This window comes from Cavia porcellus, unplaced genomic scaffold (assembly GCF_034190915.1).
Source record: "Cavia porcellus strain 051 isolate PalLab524CR breed Dunkin Hartley unplaced genomic scaffold, mCavPor4.1 scaffold_4, whole genome shotgun sequence".
In the NCBI taxonomy this organism is placed as follows: Eukaryota; Metazoa; Chordata; class Mammalia; order Rodentia; family Caviidae; genus Cavia; species Cavia porcellus.
In genome coordinates this window covers 106,160,934-106,177,921 of record NW_026947487.1, presented here as the reverse complement: position 1 = coordinate 106,177,921, position 16,988 = coordinate 106,160,934, and the positions used below count along the sequence as shown (strand labels likewise).

The 16,988-nt window shown below is 39.8% G+C and overlaps 1 protein-coding gene across 1 annotated transcript in view; it reads left to right on the top strand.

The window, feature by feature from the left end:
• Window positions 1–16,988, top strand: part of Glg1 (golgi glycoprotein 1) — a 117,245-nt gene that overhangs the window by 53,319 nt on the left and 46,938 nt on the right. The window contains exons 2-4 of the mRNA XM_005004609.4: window positions 3,155–3,187; window positions 7,817–7,903; window positions 11,052–11,267. Of these exons, the coding sequence (XP_005004666.1) occupies window positions 3,155–3,187; window positions 7,817–7,903; window positions 11,052–11,267 (336 nt within the window). The remainder of the gene's footprint in view (window positions 1–3,154; window positions 3,188–7,816; window positions 7,904–11,051; window positions 11,268–16,988) is intronic.

Sequence of the window (16,988 nt, the reverse complement as noted above, 5' to 3'; positions counted from 1 at the left end):
TTTGGTACCAGAGATCAAACTCACAACCTCACACTTGCCACGCAGGCGCTTATGTCGCTGAGCTAAATCCCCAGCCCCCACCATCACATTCTTAACTGGAGTCAAACAAGTACTGAGTGCTTCACAGTATCATGTTTATACCGCATAACCTAAATGCCTTCTCTTAGTCACTGTTGTATTGGGTGGAGAAGGATGTTAGGTCCTCTTTTTTTTCTGTTCTTAATGTTCTATATTGGTACCAATATTTGCAGCCTCAGTAGTCTCATAACATTTGATCATTAACAGATTTATGAAACCTTTAATAAAATTTTCCCCACTGTAAGAGGGTAGATGTTTTCTTTTCAGGGGGGAACACTAGGTAAGAGAGCCTTCTTTTGGAAGCCCAGATCTCTAGCTCCAGAGTGATAAAGAACAGCTGATAACGCAGCTTGGCTCAGCTTCTAATTTGATGCTTCTGCAGGCTGGGAGCCAACACTTTGCTTCTGATTTGTGGGTCGGGGTCTATCCTACACTGATTAGAAGATTTCAGTTCATCATCCTCTGTCTTGATTGTGTTCTCATTATCATTTGAAAAAATCATGCATAGTAAATATATACTTATTCATAAAATGGAAATTATTTCAATATTTCACATTTTAAAAATATGTTAAATTAGAAATTAAAGACTGAGCTTGCAGCAGCAGCAGCAGCAGCAGCTTCGTTCCTGAGCCATGGGGATCCTGCAGCTCCCTTTGCAGAGGAACCACTGCAGCCCCTTCTAGAGCTTAGCTTCCATCTAGTTCTTTGTGCCTACCTCATGTTCTGTGCTTGCTTTATTGTTGATTTCAATATTTAGCTATGCAACTGGATTGTAAAATACCTGAGGTTGGAGACAAGATAAGGTCTTTTGTTTCTTTTGTATCCTGCAACAATATATAGCACATGTTGGGTGCATAATTATTGAATATATACTTGATGTATTTCCTGGGATCATTTCAGAGTATTATTTTGCTGAATTTTTTTGGGGGGCGTCTTTTGTCTTTTATCTTTGGGGCAAGGTTGCACTTTGCAGTTCAGGCTGGCCTTGAACTCACTTTGTAGCCCAGGCAGGCCTCAAATTTATAGTGGTTCTCCTGCCTCAGCCTCCCCAGGGCTGGGATTATAGGGGTGCCACCCCACCTGGCTCTATTTTGCTGATTATTAGCTAAAGAAAAAAATGTTCTTAACCTCAGTCCACGTTCGTAAGTCTGGGTTTTATACTCTGTATTGCTCTTCTAGATTAGAGATACTCAAGCCTGTACACATTTACAGTTTGAGGGGGGAATAGCTACATTATATTTGATGAAGTGATTTGATTTGGACATCAGGAGAATGGTGCCTTCTGAGAATCAAAGCCTGGTTGGCACCCACATGTTTTTTTGTTCCTGAGGCTTCTATCCTTTAATTTCTTATCGAATAGCAAAGTGCTAAACTGTAGCATTTTCCTTTTAATTAGACTTTCATAGCATTTTCCTTTTAATTAGATTTTATTGGTACATTTTAGATATACATAATGATCACGCTCATCACAGAGCATTTTCTCTTTATACTTTCTCTAATTAATTTGTGTTGGCATTGATGTTCTCGCTGTTGCCAAAGTTACGTAAAATACTACTTTGTAGTTTATATTTTTCAGGGCTTTGTTCTGTTTCTCTTAATCACTACTATGTTTTTGACTCTAAAGACAATAGCTATGTGGTTCTAAAAATCTCAGAAGCCTAACATCACAACCTTGTTCTTATGACATTTCTTTATTTTCAGTTTTCTAGAGGAGCTAAATAGAGAAAGAAAGTACAAAAATTGTTTATAATCAGTTGCAAATCAGGACATCAAAAGAGATGAAAAACAAACTCAAAACTTAAGAGTTCATGTCTATGGATTATGTTAGTCCTTCATAAAAAGTGTAGTACATTGTAGCTACTAATTCACTAATTTTAGATCAAAGCTGTCATGTTACAATTTAAGATTTGGGAATTTTTAAAAGTTATTTTGTTTGTCTGATAGGTAAGTTAGTTGTTTTTCTTCATACACCCAACATTCTAATTTGAGTGGCTCATATTGACGTTTATTTTTCTTGCTTATGGCTATGCAGGGTGTGTGGGGTTGCTTTGCTCCAGGCAGCGGATTGGCTTCAGACTGGCTCTGTTTCTCCTTCTCCTTGTATACCAGTTACCTGTACATATTCTCATGGGGAAGGTGGAGTGCAGAAATACAAGCCAAGCCTCCCAAGCCCTGAAAGCCTCTGTTCATGATGGTGTCTCCTGAAACTGCACTGGTGAAACCCAGTCAGTGATCTAGCTCACCGTCAGTGGGCCAGGCTGTGTATCAGGTCACAGCAGCAGGCAGAGCAAACTGCAGAGGATCAGGGCAGCAAATCTGGTGTACAAATCCTGTGAGAGTGAGAAGCTAGGGGAAGTAATCCAGTCGTCCCCTGAAGGGGAGTCAGCCATTAACCCAGCCATTAACTTGCTAATATACTTTCTGTAGACAACAAAGATGAGAGTTTTCATCTTGGCATGATTTAAAAAATTCTTCAGTGCTTGAGATTTCTTTCAAAAATGCTCCTTTTAGCCAAAGTTATTGTTTAATAGAAATATTGCCTTCCATGTGCTGTTTGTGAAAGAACTAGAATGGCTGACAGATTGGAAAATTTCAGAAGTCGGTTACAAGGGAGTAGAACTTGGGTGGTGGGCCACATCTATAATCCCAGCACTTGGGAGACTGAAGCAGGAAGATCGCTGCAGATTTGCGGCCATCCTGGACTACATAGTGATTTCAAGGCCAGCCTGATCTGCAAAGAGAAATCCTGCCTCAAAACAAAACAAACACCATAAAATCAAAAAGTATCAAGTCAAAGGAAAGTGTCCCTGTGTTATTGCTTTGGTCCATTTTCCAGGTTGTACCACCAGTTAGGAAGAGGTCGTGGCTCATACGTACTTTCTGGAACACTTCTCCCCAGCGTCTAAAAGATAGAGAAGTGCCATTTTATTCCCCATAGTCAAATGAATATTAAGATATAGTCAACTGAATATTAAGATTTCTTATTTTGAGTTTATTTTGGTGGTACTTGAAATTTTGAGTTTTTTGTATTTATTTATTACTGAAACCATAATGCTTTCTTTTGCTTTCCTTCTAGCCTGAAAATGAAATTTCTTCAGACTGCAACCATGTGAGTATGGATTTTCTGCAACTCACCATATGTGCTTTTTATATGCGATGACAGATACTGGGATGCTTTTCCTGTTGTTTTAGGAAGCTTTATGTTTTCTTAGATTCTCTTAAAAAGATGCTAAACATTAAGAACCATGATAAAATACACAAATTCCCCTCCATTGCACAAGCCAGCAGGTTGTGTCAAATAATATTTGCGTACTTAGGCTTAAACTTAACTTTACTTTTTTGGGGGGATTTTTTTGTTTGTTTGTGTTTGCTTTTAAATTTTACTATTAATATTTTTTGTTTTTTTGAGACAATGTCTTGCTATGTAGTTCAGACTAGCCTTGAACTAGTAGCCCAGGCTGGCCTTGAAATTGTGGTGATCATGCTGCCTCAGCTTCCCAAGTGTTGGGATTACAGACGTGTGCCAGCGTGCCCAGCAAAACTTTCCTTTATTATAACTCTATATGAAAATAACTAGTTCTGTGCTTATCAAGTTGACAACTTTTAAAATACTGTGTAGTTTTTTCATTAGTCATCTATGGATGGTAGCATGTTGATAGGAGGCTGATTATATCTTCGCAGAAAGTATCGGTGCTTTGGCTGAAGTCTGTACATTAGCACAGTGGGGACACAAAGTGAATTTTGTCCAGGTGGGTTGATGCCAGGAAAGGTTGAATAGTGAATTAGGTCTTCAAAAAAGCGGGCATCTGCCCCATTGTAGTAGGGAGACTAGATAGGGGTCTCTAAAACCTGACAAACCAGCTGCTTAGGTTAACTACTTACTCTAAATTGAATTATATAGGGGTTTATTTTATTGGGGCTGGAGCATACCTCAGTAGTAGATCCCTTGCGAGCATGCATAAAACCTTGGGTCCAATCTCCAGCACCACACTTAAATTTATTTATTAAATACAATATTAAATCCGGCATGGTGGCGCATGGCTGTAATCCCAGCACTAGGAAGCAGAGGCAGGGGATTGCTCAAGTTTGAGGCCAGCCAGAACTACATAGCAAGACCTGTCTCAAAAAAAACCCCCAAAAATAAAAAAAATTAAAAACCAACAATATTTAGAGTGAAAAAAGCAAGTCATAGAGGAGAAAATATTTTAATATATCCAAAATATATAAAGAACTCACACAAAACAATATAATAAAAATGAATAACAGCTGTGTCTCAAAGATGATGATGTTGTCTGAATGGCATAAAAATTGAAAAGGTTCTCTGCTTCATTAGTGATCAGGTACCTGCTATTGGAATCTCTGAAATTGAAAAAGACAAATAAATTTAAAAATTACAAAGATCGACAATGTCAGTACCAAATATTAGTGTGAATGTGGAACAAGGGGCCTTTCGTGCACTGCTGTGATTTTGTGCAACTGTGTTCGAGCTCTTCAGTTGTGTGCCTTTTTTTGGGAGACAAGGTCTTGCTCTGAGGTTCTGTAGCCTGAAATCACTGTGTAGTCCAGGATGCCCTTGAATTTGAGGCGATCCTCCTGCCTCGACCTCCCCAGTGCTGGGATTGGCTGTAAAGTTTTTTGATATTTTCAACTACAAAGCTGAACATAGACCTGTTATGACCAGCCATTTCAGTTCTAGATGTTTCCCCAACACAGCTGCTTATAAATCTACATAAAAGGACATGCAGAAGAAAACATTTGCAGCAGCTTATAATAGCCCTAGAAAACATAAGCAAAGTCTTCTAATGAAAACTTGATCTTCCCTCCCCGTACTGAGTCATTCTGATCACAAACCAGGGCCTTTAAACTATATCTCCAGCCCTTTTCATTTTTTATATGTTGAGATAAGTTCTTGCTAAGTTGCTAAATTGCCCAAGCTAGGGTTAAATTTGCTGTCCCCAACCAAATGTGTTGGTGCACACTTGTAGTCCCAGTATGTGGTAGGCTGAGGCAGGAGGATCACAAAAAGTTAACAGCCAGAATGGATTGTATAGTGAGACCTTGTCTCAAAAAACCAAACCAAACATTACCATCCTCCTGCCTCAGCCATCTAGCAGGGATTATAGGTGTGCACAACCATGAATTCTGTTAATTTCTCAGCTCAGTTCTCCTTTTAACGTGATAAGAATAAAATGTCAGCTGAGTTTCTAAGCAGCATTGTTTGTGATCAGAGTGACCCAGGTGGTAACTTTCATGTGGACTGGGAAGAACCATAAATGAGTTATAAAGACCCAATGGGTGTGTCATACTTTGAGCTTCCCTGAAGGCATGACTCTTACTCAGCTGTGTCTACAGAAGGGGCCTGAACCTGTGGCACAGGATGGGGAAAGTGTTATGCTGCCCGGGCACGTGGCTTCTCAGCCAGACACCTCCTTCCGCAAGAGGGGCAGTTGCTACTTCCCAAGTTGTGATTCTTGTCTTTTTTCCAGCTTGAACTTTCCACTAAGTTCAGCTTCTACTGTGTTTCCACATCTGTTTATCCATCTATCCATTCATCTTTTTCTTTCTCTTCTTTTCCTTCCTTCCTTCCTTGTACTAGGGATCGAACTCATGACCTCATGCTTGCCAGGCAGGGACTTATACCACTGAGCTAAATCCCCAGCCAGCATTTGTTCTTTTGCTTTCTTTTCTTTTCTTTTTGGTGCTGGGGATTGAATTTGTGACCTTGTGCTTGCCAGGCAGGTGCTTACAGCTGCCCAACGTTTTTGTTTTTATCTGATGTTTGTTTCCAGAACCAAACTCTTGATTTTCCACCTTCAACCCTTCACTCCTACCTTCTCCCCCGCATCAGTTAGTAGCTCCTTTATTTTTCTTGTTGCTCAAATCAGAAACCTTGATTTCCTCTTTCTCTCTTTGTCCCATACCTTTTGATGTATTTCCGAATCAGGCCACCGTCACTGAGCTGAGCCATCCCACTCTCTCCAGTAAGAGCCTCCTAAGTAACCTCCTCTTCCTGGTCCTCTTCCTCTGTGGTCCATGCTGTGGCCTGAGTGACCCCAACAACAAATGAGTCAGATGTGTAACTGCTCAGCCCAGACCCCTCAAGCCTTTTCCTCAATGTTAGCCTCTCCAGTTCTTGACGATGGCCTGCTGTCTGAGTTCTACCTGTGTTGTCCCTTGCTACACTTAAGCCGCTGTGACCTCCTTGCTGCTCCTCATATATATATATTTTTCCCTTTTTTGAGACAGAGTGTAGCTATATAGTTCAGGCTGGCCACTGTATAACCCAGGCTGGTCTCAGACTCATGGAGATTCTCCTGCCCAGCCTCCCAAGTGCTAGGATTACAGAAGTTCATCACTATGCCTGACCATAGATTATACTTTCTAAGGACTGATTGATTGATTTCCCTGCCCTTTTATCCTGCTGACTTCTGCTGGTCTTCTGGGATCATCACTGTAGATAGCATTTTCCCTGGAAAACCTTCCCTGGCCAAACTGCTGTCCTGTTTCCCCGTGGGTGCTCCTCCATGCTGCTGTGGTACCTGTGATGCCATGCACTGCTCCGTGTAAGTTGGCCTCAGTCATTACTGGGCAGTCTGTCTTTCACCTTCTGCTTTGTGCTATAGTCCCCAACACAGTGCCTGGAGCAGATTGTGCACTCCATAAATGCCTACTTCTGCCTCTTAATTTGCCAACTCCTAGATCATAAATGATGCAGTGCAGGTGCTAAGCGTCGTGGAGTACTGCAGTTAGAAGCGAGTGGATCCCCTCCAAACCAGTCTCTTCGTGTTCTGCTTAGCTAGAGTCTCTGCTCTGCATCTCCTACTGAACGGTTTGAAGCCTCATTCTTGCTACTTTTCAGAAGTGGAATCTCTCAATAAAAATGTTTAACTGAAGTTGCAAAGAAAAAATAATATTCAACCCTCAACTAAGTAATAATGGCTTTGGATAGATTTTATTCTAGACTGACACATGTTAAAATAATTGTATAGGACTGAGGCTACCGCACAGTGGTGGAGCCCTCCCCCAGCACGCGCACGCCCTGAGTTCTATCCCAGTGGCGCTAAAAGAACAAAAAGCAGTCGCTTGAAGTAGTGTAGAGTCAAGCCAAGGGTTTTAAAGGAAATGAGATAGATCACTCCGGAAAGTGGACTCTGAGCTCCTTCATAAAACTGACCTGTAAAAGCATTGTTGGGCTGGGCTGTTGGATTATATGCACATGCAATCCTGCACTAGGGAGGATAAAGGGCAAGATCACTGCAAGTGTGAGGCCACTCTGGGCTACAGAGTGAGCTCAAGGCCAGCCCAAACTACATGGTGAGACTCTGTCTGAAAAATGAAAGTACTTGTTGGTAATGAAATCTTCCAGTTTGCCACTTCTGAACTGCTGGGTTAGACTTTATCATTCAAGCTAAGTTAGCTGCTGCAACCTGTTTTTTTCTTCGAAAACTTTAATATTTATTTTTTTCTTGACACTGTATGATTTTAATACATAATTTTTAAAAATCATCCTTTAATAAAGAAAAATGTTTGAATGGTACTGGGTTTTGTCTGCATGTTTTTTCCCTTTTATCTGTGGATGTAATGACATTTTATGTTACTTTTTGTTACTCACCATGCAAGTATGCTTTATTTGACCGTGTAATTGGTTTGTGTCATGTGTAGTGACCACTGATGATAAATATCATAATCTTCTAACTGGAAACTTTTTTCCTTTGCATGGATTTCTCTTTGGATGTAGTTGTTGTGGAATTACAAGCTGAACCTAACTACCGATCCCAAATTTGAATCTGTGGCCAGAGAGGTTTGCAAATCAACCATATCAGAGGTAGGTGGTAAAAGAGTATTGTGAATACTTATGACTTAGAAAAGAAAATGGACATCTCTTGACCAGACCAGTCATTAAGAGTGGAACGACTCAGATACTTTACTTGTAACTCATGTCTCTCTTGGTTGTGGATAGGAAGAGGGGATATGATGCGATTTCTTTTGTTAACACTGCCTGCCCTTGTGGTGAGCTGCTGTTGACTGGGATGCTTCAGGTCCGGTTCGGTTGGTCCCCACACATTCTGTGTACCAGTGGAGCTGTCACGGTCGCTCACTCACCTTTCACACCTTTCCTGCCTGAGGCAAGCCCACACCTGTTTCCTAGGAGGTTTACGTTCATCAGTGCTCTGGTTTGGCCCTTGGGCCACAGAGGCATATGCTTCTAATAACAGGAGTTAGTGCTAGGAAGGTTCCAGCTGTTCATGTTCATAGTTATACATTGATACTGAGTATAAAGAAAAGAAACAATGAAAATACATTGTACTGTACAGATAACAATGGGAGAATTTTTTGAAATTTTTTGGCTCAATGTAAAGAACAAATGATAGGATATTAATGAAAATTGTCGGGGGCTGTTTTGTTTTGTTTTGTTTTTGAGATAAAATCTCTACATAGTTCAGGCTGGCCTCGAGCTTGTAGCAGTCCTCCTTCCTGAGCCTCCCAAGTGCAGGGTTTATAGTTATGCACTGCCTTGCTTGCCTGCAAATTGTGGCAGCGGTAGAAACCCCAGAAAGCCGTACATTTTTGCACATTGAAATATGAAAATTATGCTTTAGTCTTTTAAAGCCGTGGCCCTCCATATTGAGCATTTTTTTAGAAAATTGGTCTTTGACTCCTAGCTTTAATATTTTACATCTTAAATTCCTTTAGCTGGCTATATGATCTAAACCTCCAACTTGAAAATCTCAAGAGGAAGAGTAATTACTTAATGATAGAAAGAAATACTGGGAAGAATCATTCCCAGACTTGAGCTGTAAATGTGTGTGTATTCTCACTTTCTGTGGTATTATTACTAATAAGTAGAGGGATGGGCTGTTGCTCAGTGGTGCAGCACCGGCCTCATAAGCAGAAAGCCCTGGGTTCAACCCTCAGTACAGTGGGAAAAACAGTAAATAGGTTGCTTTTTTCTTTTTTTGGACCCATTAGAATGCATGTACATATTTGTTTTGCCCCATTTTATATCAGCATTAAATAGTATGGGTTTGATTGCCGTGTGGACATTTAATTCAGGATGTATACATATCCATCCTGGTAATTTCACGCTTTGCCTTAGGTTGCCGTCTTCATAATGTAACTAGTGATCCTTTGTGGTGACTCTGTGACCTTTTTTGGTGTTACAGTTTTGTAAAAGATCAAGTAAGCACAACTCTCTCTATAAAGAGATTATACAGGAGTCAGGAAAATTAAGTACTACATTAGGAAGGACATAGTTGTCAGAACATCATTTATTCTGTTAGTACCACCACCTTCTTTTTCTTTTTCCTCTTCTTCTCCTTCCCCTTCCCCTCCTCCTCCTGCAGAACATAGTTGTCAGAACATCTTTTATTCTGTTTCCTGCTCCTTTTTTTGATACCAGGAATTGAACTCCAGACCTTGCACTTTGCCAGGTAGGCATTTGTGCCACTGAGCTATATCCCCAGCCCCATTGTGTTATCTTTTTTTTTTTTTTAACATTTGAAAATCCTGTTTTCATATAGCAAAAGAACATCACAAGAATATCTGCAAAACCTACCTTATTTACTCTCCACACCTGAGCTAAATACTCAAATATTTTTCTAATGCACCCCAGGAATCAGCTCTCCAGCCTCTTCAATTGCCTGCCTGCCTGCCTCTCTTTCTCTCTCCTGGAGATTGAACTTGGGGCCTAGTACATGCTAGGCGCGTACTGTATCACACATTACTGTTTTAACACTGTTTGTGGTACTGGACCTTGAACTCAGGCCTTCACACCGAGCTAAGTGAGGGCACTGAGATTATGTAGAGACAGAGTCTTGCTAAGTTGCCCAGAAAGGACTTGAACTTGTCCTTTTGCCTTAGCCTGCCAGGTGCTGGGCTTTGAGATGTGCTCCTTGGCTCCCGACTGAACTTACGCTGTTTTGCTGTTAATCTTAGTAAGGAAAGTATTAGCCAGCAGAATGGTTGGAACGTCTCATTCAAACACTGTACCCTTTTCTAATTGGTAGTAAACTGAAATACAGTGTGTACTACCTCTCCACATTTCAGGAAAGCCTCAAGTAATTGAAACTAAATATGTTTGGTTTATTATTAGGGCTGCAGTTCAAAATGTGCTCTTGGTTTTTCCACAGATTTTTAAACTACTCATTGCCTGGTATTAGGGTCCATATGCATACTTCGTTGTGCCATTAAGTCTTTTTTTTTTTTTTTTTTGTCTTTTTCGTTTTTACCGGTACCAGGGATCGAACTCACGACTGCCTGCTTGCAAGGCAGGTGCTTATGCCGCTGAGCTAAATACCCAGCCCCGTACCATTAAGTCTTAAAACCCAAAACTAGCTATGTATTTAATGCAGGATTTTTTTCTTGTGATTGAGTTGCAAATGCTGGGATTTTAAGTGACCATTTTTTCCCTTTCTATTGCTTTTGAACTTAATGCCGTTTGCTAAGCAAACAAGTTTAGGGATATACTCATGGCCCTATTTTTTAGGGATTACAAAAATGTGTTTAAGAGTAAACTGAAAGAATGTTCACCCCAACTGCTGAAAATCTCTGCTACCTCTAAAGCCATTGACTGTTTACTTAAATTCCTTAGTTTTTTTCCTTAAAAGTATACAAAATCTTTTACACTAAGCTTTTGATTTGGTCTGACTTTGCTACTGGAATTAAAGAGACCCAGTTGCTTATAGGATAACTTGTGGAATGATCTATTGCAGTGATGCTTTTTGAGCTTTCAGTGATACAAACAAGCTTGCTATAAGTTCCAAAAGACCAGTTAAATCTGAGCGTGACGGTGCACACCTGTAATCTCAGCACTCTGGAGACTGAGACAGGGGCCTTGCTTTGAGTTTGAAGCTAGACACAGTGCATTCGAGGCCAGCCTGAACTACATAATGAGACCTTGTCTTAAAAAAGAAAAAAGTGTTGTTTTTTATGAGCACAGAATACTTGTAACAAAGCTACTTTGTTCTGAACAGATTAAGGAATGTGCTGATGAACCAGTTGGGAAAGGTTACATGGTTTCCTGCTTGGTGGATCACCGAGGCAACATCACCGAGTATCAGTGTCACCAGTACATTACCAAGATGACGGCCATCATTTTCAGTGATTACCGTTTAATATGCGGCTTCATGGATGACTGCAAAAATGACATCAACATTCTGAAATGTGGCAGCATTCGGCTTGGTGAAAAGGTATATCACTTTGGCTTTACCACGGGGAACCTGTGAACTCGGTAAAGGAAAACCATGGGACAACTCACAAGGGCGAACTTTAGGATTGACAGTGACTGCACAATTGAAGTTAAAACTTGCCTAGGTACCCACAGATCTGAAATCAGCTGACCTGTGACTGGATTTTATATGTTTGTAACAGAATGTTTTAGCATTTTGTGGGGAAGTGGAGGGATTAGTATCAGCTCAGGGCGGTATTACTGGGACAGTGTTATGCACCTGTAATTGCACCTGCTTGGAAGACTGAGGCGGGAGGGCTGCAAGTTCAGGGCAGCCTGGGCAACTTAATGAGATCCTTTCTCAAAATAAAAAACGGATGAAAAAGGCTGGGATGTAGCTCAGTGATAGAATGCCCTGGGTTTGATCTCCAGTATGGGTACCAAAAAAAAAAAAAAATCCCAAAAAACTGGAATTACCTTCAAAATATTACCCACAATGCACCTGTGGCAAAGGAGAGGCCTGAGTTCTCTGATCTTTCTCCTCATGTTCACTATTTAAAAATTACTTAGCAGACACATGAGCTTGTCTCTATCTGTAAAGTGAAATATTTAAATATTAGGAAACTTTTAACATATGTGAAGGTATTTCTAACTTATTGGAACAGAGATGCTCTGTGATTGTGGTAAATTACCATCTCCATCTCAGAACCAGTTATAGTAAGTGCAGAAAATAACTCACTAGCTGGTTTCTTTTTTTTTTTTTTTTTTTTTTTTTGTCTTTTTCGTTTTTACCGGTACCAGGGATCGAACTCACGACTGCCTGCTTGCAAGGCAGGCGCTTATGCCGCTGAGCTAAATCCCCAGCCCCCACTAGCTGGTTTCTTCTTCGTTAGTCATAGCTGTTTTGTGTGTGAAATTATTAGCCTGGCAACCAGAAGGTCCCAATGCAGGGTTGGCCAGGTTTATCCTGAATTTGTGTCTCAGCAAAAATGAAAGAAGTGCATGAAAGTAATGAATGCCAACGGGAGAGGGCAGAGGTGGTCTGAGCCCTCTGTACCAGCTGTTAGTTGCTGCTGCTCATTAATCTGTTGTTTAGGGAGTAGGATGGAAAATAAAACCTCTCTCTCCATCTGTCTGTCTGTCTGTCTGTCTCTATCTTTATTTCTCTTTACTAGGGTTGAACCCCAGGCCTTCACACTGAGCCGTGTCTCCCCAGCCCCTTCATTTTTTGAGACAGAGCCTCATTTATGTCCCTCAGGCTTGAACTTCTTCCTCCTGCCACAGCCTCCCAGAGTGCTGGGTTATAGAGGTGCACTGTCACAGACAGCGCATCTGTCTCTTTGCTGTTTGTGGTTTGCAAGTGTTTTTGCAAAAGAAGTGTGGTATAGGACCTCATAATTCAGGATAATGGCTCGGCTCACACAAAGATTTTAGTGCTGAATTTTAGTGGTTGTCACCTAGGCGTGGGTTCTGTCTTTCTGTCAGCACGGGTCCCTGTCCTCCTAAGATAACTCTGAGTCATCTTTAAAGCTCTATCACTTTGGCATAAAGCTTTCAGACAACCAAAGAAAGATCAAGTGTTAGTAAGAACAGATGGTTTTTTTTCCTTCCTGAAAGACTCTAGAAATGACATAAAAGCCTTAAGTCACCCAGGGTGATTTAGGAAGCTCCTCTGGCTTTATGTGGGGTGATGGAGATTTATCCAGTTCCAAACCTTACCTCTTTGAAAATTTCCACATAGTGCTTTAGCCAGATTTTTGAGGGATCAGCGATGACACATTCACATTTGTGATCCTTGGTCACAGGGTGGAGTAGACCATTACGATCCCCTTTTCTTTATAGTAGTTCTTGTCTTTGACATCAAGGAAACAGCAGTGCAGTCAGTTGAATTAGCAGCAGGAATCAGTGTTGCTGGAGCCGAAGGCTATGACAGAATTGTTTATTCAGGGGTTTGGTTTCTTTTTGTTTTATTTGAGACAGGGTCTTACCGTGTAGCCCAGGCTAGCCTCAAATTGTTTCTCAGCCTCCTAAGTCCTGGATTATAGACCTAGACAAAGTAGGCTCGTGGTTGATATGTTTGTGCCATGTCTATATGAACACATAAATGCCATGGTTTTAAAACTATAGTAGCTGACGGTGGTACACGCCGTCATCTAGCCGTCGAGGGTGAGGCAGGCAGAAGATCACTGTGAATTCGAAGCCAGCCTGGGCTACAAAGTGACTTTTTTTTTTGTTTTGTTTTTGTTTTTATCGGTACCAGGGATCGAACTCACGACTGCCTGCTTGCAAGGTGGGCGCTTATGTCGCTGAGCTAAATCCCCTACAAAGTGACTTATAAGGGTGGTCCTGAACTACACAGTGAGACCATGTCATTTATTTTTATTTGTTTATTTTTTGTCTTTTTCCTTTTTATCGGTACCGGGGATCAAACTCACGACTGCCTGCTTGCAAGGCAGGCGCTTATGCCGCTGAGCTAAATCCCCAGCCCCTCAGAGACCATGTCATTAAAAAAAAAAAAAAAAAAAACCTGGAGTAATTTTGTCTGCCATACTAAATTTTAGAACAAAGAAAATATACTAGCAAATTCTGTGAAATTTCTCTAAATAACTATTGTTAAAATAAAAGAGCAGTGATCTGGTATGGTGGCACATACCTGCCCAGCTGTCGAGAGGATCGTGTGTTCAAGGCCAGCCTGCCCTGGATGGTTGAGTTCAGAACCAGCCTGAAGTATACAGTGAGACCCTATCTCAAAAAACAAACAAAAAATAAAAGAGCAGTTTGCCCAAATTTCCAAAAGTAGAAGTATAAATGAGTTACAGCAGCTGAAGAAAAAGTAGAGTGTGACCTCAAAAGGAGTTAATTATGGACCTGTACCATGGGATCACTACTTTCATACGTTTAATAATTATTTTATTATTTCTTGCTTTTAGCCAATTACTTTGAGTAATTTCGACATTCTGATTTTCTCAAAGTAGATTATAGAAGATACCAGAGACAACAAAATAAAATGGTTTATATCAGAGGTAAAAGCTGGGTTCTTGCCTACGTTTTGAGATTAAGGTTCTCCTCTGTGGGGTTTTTGTTTTGGTTTTTTAAGGACGAAGAATACGAAGAAGAAAAATTAACTCAGGCTTCTAAAACCAGACCAAGGCATTGGCAGTACTTTTCAAGTAAACATTTAAAAACATTAATACAGGCATATTGTGGACCAGGATATAGCTGGGTGCTTGCCTAGCATATCAAGGTGTCGGGTTCAGCGCCTCATTCCCTACCTTATTAAATCCATTTATAGAATCATTTGTTATTCATATCTCAAGCCAGCGTATTAGTAGTCAAACTTTTCTAACCTAATTTTATTTTTGCATGGATAATGTGCATGTGTGTAGGTTACCTCACTTGCTTTCATTCTCCTTAGATAATTAGACATGTAGCCTTCATTGTTTTTTTTTGTTTTGTTTTGTTTTGTTTTGTTTTGTTTTGTTTTAATTTTTATTTAAGGAGAAAAGAGAAGAAAGAAAAAAAAAACAGTGAAGGGGTACAAGTTATACAGATTTACAGAATAAAAAAATGCGCAGTAGGAAATCACTAGTTAATGGATTACATATTGCCATCTTAGAAATACTTGTTCAAGTCACAAAATTAAAGCTTGTAGAGTGGACATTCCAACAATGATACTGCAGACAGTTCTGTTCAATGATCCAATAAAACTCTGTGATATCATTTTCTATCTTATACATTTAAATATACATGCAGTTATATAGTTTAGAGCACTTTCTTTTCCTCTCTTTTGTACAGTGACTATTACACATTTTGGGTTTCATTGCTCCCACGGTTCTTGTTGCTTTTTTGGAAGAGAGTAAAACCAAATGTGACATAACAGAACAGAATCGGTCAAGTCAAAAGGGTGGACATAATAGATAATATAAAAACATAATACAAGGTGATCAACAATGGTTACCATAATGCCTCCCGCTATTTCTAATAGAATTGCCTATATCATTAGTTGTAATACAATTGAACAAAACCGTAAAGAATAAAACCGACAAAACCAAAACATTGGAGATATTGTAGGTCTTCAAAAGTAGATAAAAGTCAACGAGAATGGGCGTTATAATGAATCTCATTATCTTCTCAGCTGATGCCTAAACTTTCGAACCTGATACTATCCAGCAAAACAGAATAGGGGAACATCAGTCAAAAACAAGATGGTGAGAGTAACACAGGGCTTCAAATCGAGATAATAGAAAGTCAAAGTGGGTTACTATATTATATCCTGCTATATTTTTCCCTTTAATTAAATGGATAAAAATAAAAAAGTAAATAATGGAGTGGAGATTGAGAAAAAAAGAGGGCATAACAGCGAAACAGGGCAGATCAAAACATAACCATTTAAGCAGAATAGTGTTTCACCACCAGATAATCCTGACCCAAAAATAGTTACCATATTGACTCCCTCCCTGAAGTCCTTGAGTACAACTTCATATACTGTAGCATTAAGTATATCAAAACAATGTAAATCCATTTAAGAGAATGACAGCATTATAGAGTATTTAGAATCGACTAACAGAAAATGAACAATGGTCTCTGTATAATCTCCTTGTCTTTAAAAGGTTTTTTCTTATACTATCATACTTAACAAAATCCAATAAGATACAACCTGTTTAGACCATTGGAGACAGAAGAACAAAAGCTAGATGAGACTTCAAAACAAGATGGTACTAAATCAGCATTACCTATTAAGATGTCATTTTCTCCAAAAAAAGCTGTTCCTATCATCCAATCTTCTCTGTCTCATTTCTGTTGAGCTCTTTTTCTGTCAGTAGCTGTCAGTTTGTCTTCTTCATTTTGTTCTCTGCTCCATTCGTTGTGGCCTCCCTGCCCCTATTTCTGGGTTCTTTGTATTTTTCTTTTTTTAGAATATCCTGCAATACTTTCTGTAGGGTTGAATTGGTGGTTGCAAATTCCCCCAGTTCCTCTTTATCCTGGAAGCACCTCGTTTTTCCATCAATTTCCAGGGACAGTTGTGCAGGATATCTCAATCTTGGCTGTAGATTATTATCTTTCAAAGCTTGAATTATTTCTCCCCATGCTCTTCATGATTTGATGGTTTGTGAAGAGAAATCTGCTGTAATTCTGATGGGTCTTCCCTTGTAAGTGATCTGTTTCTTGTCTCTTACAGCTTTTAATATTCTGTTCTTGTATTGAATTTCTGGAATTTTTATTATTATATGCCTGGGTGTTTCTCTGTTAGGGTTGTAGGTAGCTGGGGTCCTGTATGCCTCATACATTTGAGTATCTTTACCTTTTGCTAAATTAGGAAAATTCTCCTGGATTATTTCTGTGAGTAGCTTTTGTAGTTCACTTGTTTGTGTCCCTACTTCTTCTTTTATGTTCTTAATCCTTAAGTTATGGCTCCTCTTATCATCTTCTTGTCTTTGTATTATTGCTGTGTGTTTCTTTGTTATTTTTAAGAAGTTTTTCATTTCATTCTCCCATGTTTCAAGTCTGCCCTCCAATTTAGATAGTCTGTCCTTAGTTTCTTTCAAGCTGTTATGCCAGTCTTGGGTAGACTTCTTAATTTCTTGATAGTCCCTTTGCACCTGCTTCACATACTCAATGCTTTCTCTGTTTTCTCCATCAAGCAATTCTCCCCTCTTTTTCTGTTCTTCCATTCCACCATCTGCTTTTTCCTGGGTGGTACTTAGCATTTCTCTAACTATTCTGCATACTTCTAGCTTCAGGT